Genomic DNA, 4,084 nt, shown 5'->3' with positions numbered 1-4,084 from the left:
AAAAATTTTTTTTTTTTTTTTTTTTTTTTTTTTTTTTTTTTCTATCTGCGAACATTGCAAAGTTATTGATATACATGTATAAACTCCTGCAAGTCTGACCCTATTTTATTAGTCCATGTATATCGCTAAGAAGTGGTTAGAAACGAACGTCCAAACTATACATTAGTTTTATTCATCAATTTGATTCTGGATTTCTACAACAAAACTCAAGTCCCAACAATCGCATATGCAGAATAGGAATGCTTGAGGCAATCGTAAGGAAAACTAATTATGTAACGACCTGATTTTCGATACCTCAAATCACAGGTTGCCATGTATACTCAAGGGTAAAAAGGAAGATAAAATTTTCTTTTGTAAAACGGGAGACTCAAGGAATTTAAATTTTAAATATGCATTCAAAACCGACATAAAAGTAGTTTAAAGTAATATCCACAGAGTCGAATCAAAACAATTTACAAAAAATACACAAGTTTCGAGGAGTAGCTTTAAAATAATAGGAAAATGACAAAAAGGAAGAAGACTTGATCTAACAGGCACCCCTGCAGCTGCACGGCTCCACACGCTCCCGCCATCAACAGTGGTCTACACTTCATCTGAAAAATATAGAATAACATGGAATGAGAATAAAAATACTCAGTAAGCAACCTACTTGTAGCCTCTTATCGAACTTAATCATATACACATAAACTTTGGCTATGTGCTCATAACTGTTCTAACGATCACCCAAACTGTGGCTAAACGGCTATACCAAACTTGGTAGTCACTGTACAACTACCCTCAGCGTACCTCCTTTAAGGAGTACTCAATCCCTCTCATGTTCACAACCGAGGGTTTTTTGTTTTCTTGGCTCTAGGTGTCACGTATGTCTAGGTCCTTCATCAGTCTTGTGGGAGGAGTACCTCGAGTCACCCGCCCATGAAAAGGCCTAAGGTAATACCCATCAATATGGAAAGAGCCCTTTCTGCTCTAAACAGTGACTGTACTCCATACCTATCTCCCTACTGAGCTCTAATTAGTAGATTCTCCCTAATGGTGTCGGGCAACATCTACATGTTCCTAAGATCAGTAAACTACTTGTCACTACGCCCATTCCAGGCTAGAACAGTAATTACCTGCCCATGTACCCTCAGCAGGTTAGAACAGTAAAACTACTTGTCACTATACCCTTTCCAAGCTGGGACATTAAACTACCCATCTTAGAAACAGTAACTACCTATTACTTTGCCTCTTTCAGGCTAGAACATTAAACTACCTATCACTACACTCTTCCAGGCTAGAACAGTAAAATTACATGTCACTACACCTGATATGATAAGGAACCACTACAAGGGGAGTAAGATTCGGATTACCTTGTTGATCGAATATCTCAAGACAAGAACATTGTTTGAGATTCAAATCACTCCACAAGAAAGATCGATCATGTCTAGCTTGAATGATTCTTGTTGATCAAATATCTCAAGCACTTGTTTGAGATTCGAATCACTCCACAAGCAAGATTGATCATGTCGAGCTTGAATGATTCTACATGCAACCTAAACTACATAGAATTGCAAATAAACTTAGCCATTGGCTAAAAAAAAAGCACAAATGCTTCTTTTACTATATTTTCCAAGTCTCCCTACAAATACAACATACATGGCTTTATATAGCCTCAAAATGAAATTACTAAAGGCATTCCAAGAGTTGTAACATTCATACTTAATGGCCATAATTAACCATTATGTAATTGTAACCTAAAGTAAATTAAATGTCTTAAAATACATTAATGAAATACAATAAATCTAAATTACTCTGAATTGTAATCCACCCAAAATTTATAAGATGAAACTTCATTCTTCTTCAACGTGGCATGAATTGATATATCTTTTGATAATTTCAACAATATTTTCTTCATATCTTCATTGAAGCATATTGTATGATTGATGTCTCTTGGTTCGTATCAACACCACTCGAGCTGGGTCAGTAAAAAGGTCATGGCACTCCTACTAGGCACCACTGATATGAATTGAGTAGTATACTCTCTATGACTATTGATATCCTTTATGGGTGACAACTAAGTCATGTGTAACAAGTAGACCCTAACTTCTGTTGGTTAGTTTACGAATATGGGTTGCACCCCATTTGTCCCTACAAGGTACTTGGTCAACCCAAGAGGCTATGGAACTCATGACTAAGTGGTAGGACCAAAGTACGTGAAAAATAACTCATAGTCTATGGAAACCATTATTAGCACTCTATGCCATGCATGCGGAAGCTGTATGACGGTAAATATAATTAACTAGTAAACTATTCACATCATCAAAGCACAATTATCATGAGACTAGGTCAAACTAGGTTCCTAAACATAATACTCAATTATTGTCCTCAATCCTAATTGACTCCTACAAGTATTTCTTAGAAACTTGCTCTATATGGTTACTTACTTGATTGTAGACTTTCCGAGCTTGTTTTGAAGTCTTTGAAGATATTCTAAATTTCTTCGAAATTCCTCAATATGCCCTAAATTAAGTCAAAACAATAAAACTAATGAAAATTGCGAGTTTCAAATTCGTTAAACAGAAGGTTGAGAAACTAACCGTTGACTGTACGGTCATCTTCTCCAACTTGCGTGCGTGCGTGCGTGCCATTCTGCTTACCTTCCTTCTTTTTTTCATTTTTTCAAATATCTTTTATTTATTTTCTTAAAATTACATATGTTACAAATTCTAATTGCTCCAGCACTTCAAATGCAATGTGATAGATACACACACACACATAGAGAGAGAGAGAGAGAGAGATTTACAGTTGAGTAATGAGGCAAGTTGCACCATTGTTGGCTGAGCAATTGCATTTTATAAGAGGAATGGGGTTTCCATAGCTGTCAATGGGCGTGGTAGTGTTGACTGCCCTCCCACTGCACAGATTCCCGCTTATATTCCACACCCCTGATGGCGCCGATATCTTCCATTGACTAAATATGGAATTCAAAGCTCTTGCTGCACACAAAAATATTACTCACAAGTCAATCAATCCATTCCAATGTAGTTGTTTAAGTAAAGTTTTTCAGACTTGACTCGTTGGTGATCCTCACAAAAAACGAATATAAATAAGCTTAATTTACGAACAAACAAAAGAGTTCAGTTGAATTGAACGAAAGTAAAGTGTAGCTTGCATCATATAGCTCATTCCTCCAAACACACTAAAGGAGGGAGAGGAAAAAGGAGAGAGAGAGAGAACCTTGATCAGGATCGGTGGTGGGTTGAGTTGGATTTTGAGCTTCAGACAAAACAACGAGGTGGGTGACGATGGAAGCAATAGCAGAAAGAGCAAAGATAAAACCTAAAGATGAAGACGCCATGGACATGGAATTTCAAGCTTTATCAATCACAGACAGGATTAAGAAGGGAGGATTAGTCTGTAATAGTCACATTTGATTCATGGCTATTCCACTCTCTAGAAATTTGGGGTGACTTGGAAACTTCTGCTATCCTTTCCATAAATAAATAAATAAGGGGCTCCATCTTCTATGACCATCCACGACCATGACTTAAAACATGTCAGACGCGTATATCTTCTCAAACATTTTTCCCCGTAGTTCACAGTAGTTCATATCTCACCAATTCTGCTCATCCTCAATTTAGTCAAGTTTTGGAAGTAATTCAAAATTGTTTCGAAAAAGACAAGCAGCTGAAGTGCTCCAGGGAAAATTACAAACCAGATTATATTGGAGCATTAAACTCAGTTAGAAGTGTGCTGTATCCTATCCTCTAATATGCCTTTCCATATCTGGTTTAGACTAATAAGCTACTTCCTAAAACATTGGAGAATTTTGGGAAATTGGGTTGCTGTTACCATCATCAAATAGATTGATGAGGTCATTGTTTTATTAGAACAAAAAATCTGGAGGGGTTTTCTGATATGTTGAATTTCAGGGAAAATTGGGCGAGAAGAATTCGGATTCAGCCTTAAATTTGAGGGGTCCCAATACACAGCAAGCAAGCAAGCTGGGGTCAGCCCTTTTCAGATATTGAGTAGTCTTCTGGGTTGGGCCTAAACAGGATGAAAATTTGCATTCCCACCCCCCCCCCCCCCCCCCCCCCCCCCC

General features: G+C 37.4%; 1 protein-coding gene and 1 long non-coding RNA gene across 2 annotated transcripts in view; both read right to left on the bottom strand.

The window, feature by feature from the left end:
* Positions 1 to 4,049, bottom strand: part of LOC111468051 (probable LRR receptor-like serine/threonine-protein kinase At1g56140) — a 12,090-nt gene extending 8,041 nt beyond the window's left edge. The window contains exons 1-2 of the mRNA XM_023113104.1: positions 3,217 to 4,049; positions 2,783 to 2,975 (exon numbers count right to left, since the gene is read on the bottom strand). Of these exons, the coding sequence (XP_022968872.1) occupies positions 2,783 to 2,975; positions 3,217 to 3,343 (320 nt within the window). The 5' untranslated portion in view covers positions 3,344 to 4,049. The remainder of the gene's footprint in view (positions 1 to 2,782; positions 2,976 to 3,216) is intronic.
* LOC111468055 lies at positions 714 to 2,415 on the bottom strand. The gene is made up of 2 exons (XR_002714702.1): positions 1,947 to 2,415; positions 714 to 1,303 (listed from the first exon to the last, which is right to left on the bottom strand). It is a non-coding gene; the product is annotated as an uncharacterized LOC111468055 (long non-coding RNA).
* Positions 4,050 to 4,084: the final 35 nt, after the last annotated feature.

The sequence above is a fragment of the Cucurbita maxima genome, unplaced genomic scaffold, assembly GCF_002738345.1.
Source record: "Cucurbita maxima cultivar Rimu unplaced genomic scaffold, Cmax_1.0 Cma_Scf00036, whole genome shotgun sequence".
Taxonomy (NCBI): domain Eukaryota; kingdom Viridiplantae; phylum Streptophyta; class Magnoliopsida; order Cucurbitales; family Cucurbitaceae; genus Cucurbita; species Cucurbita maxima.
The sequence above is the reverse complement of the archived record's forward strand: the minus strand, read 5'-3'. Positions and strand labels throughout refer to the sequence as shown.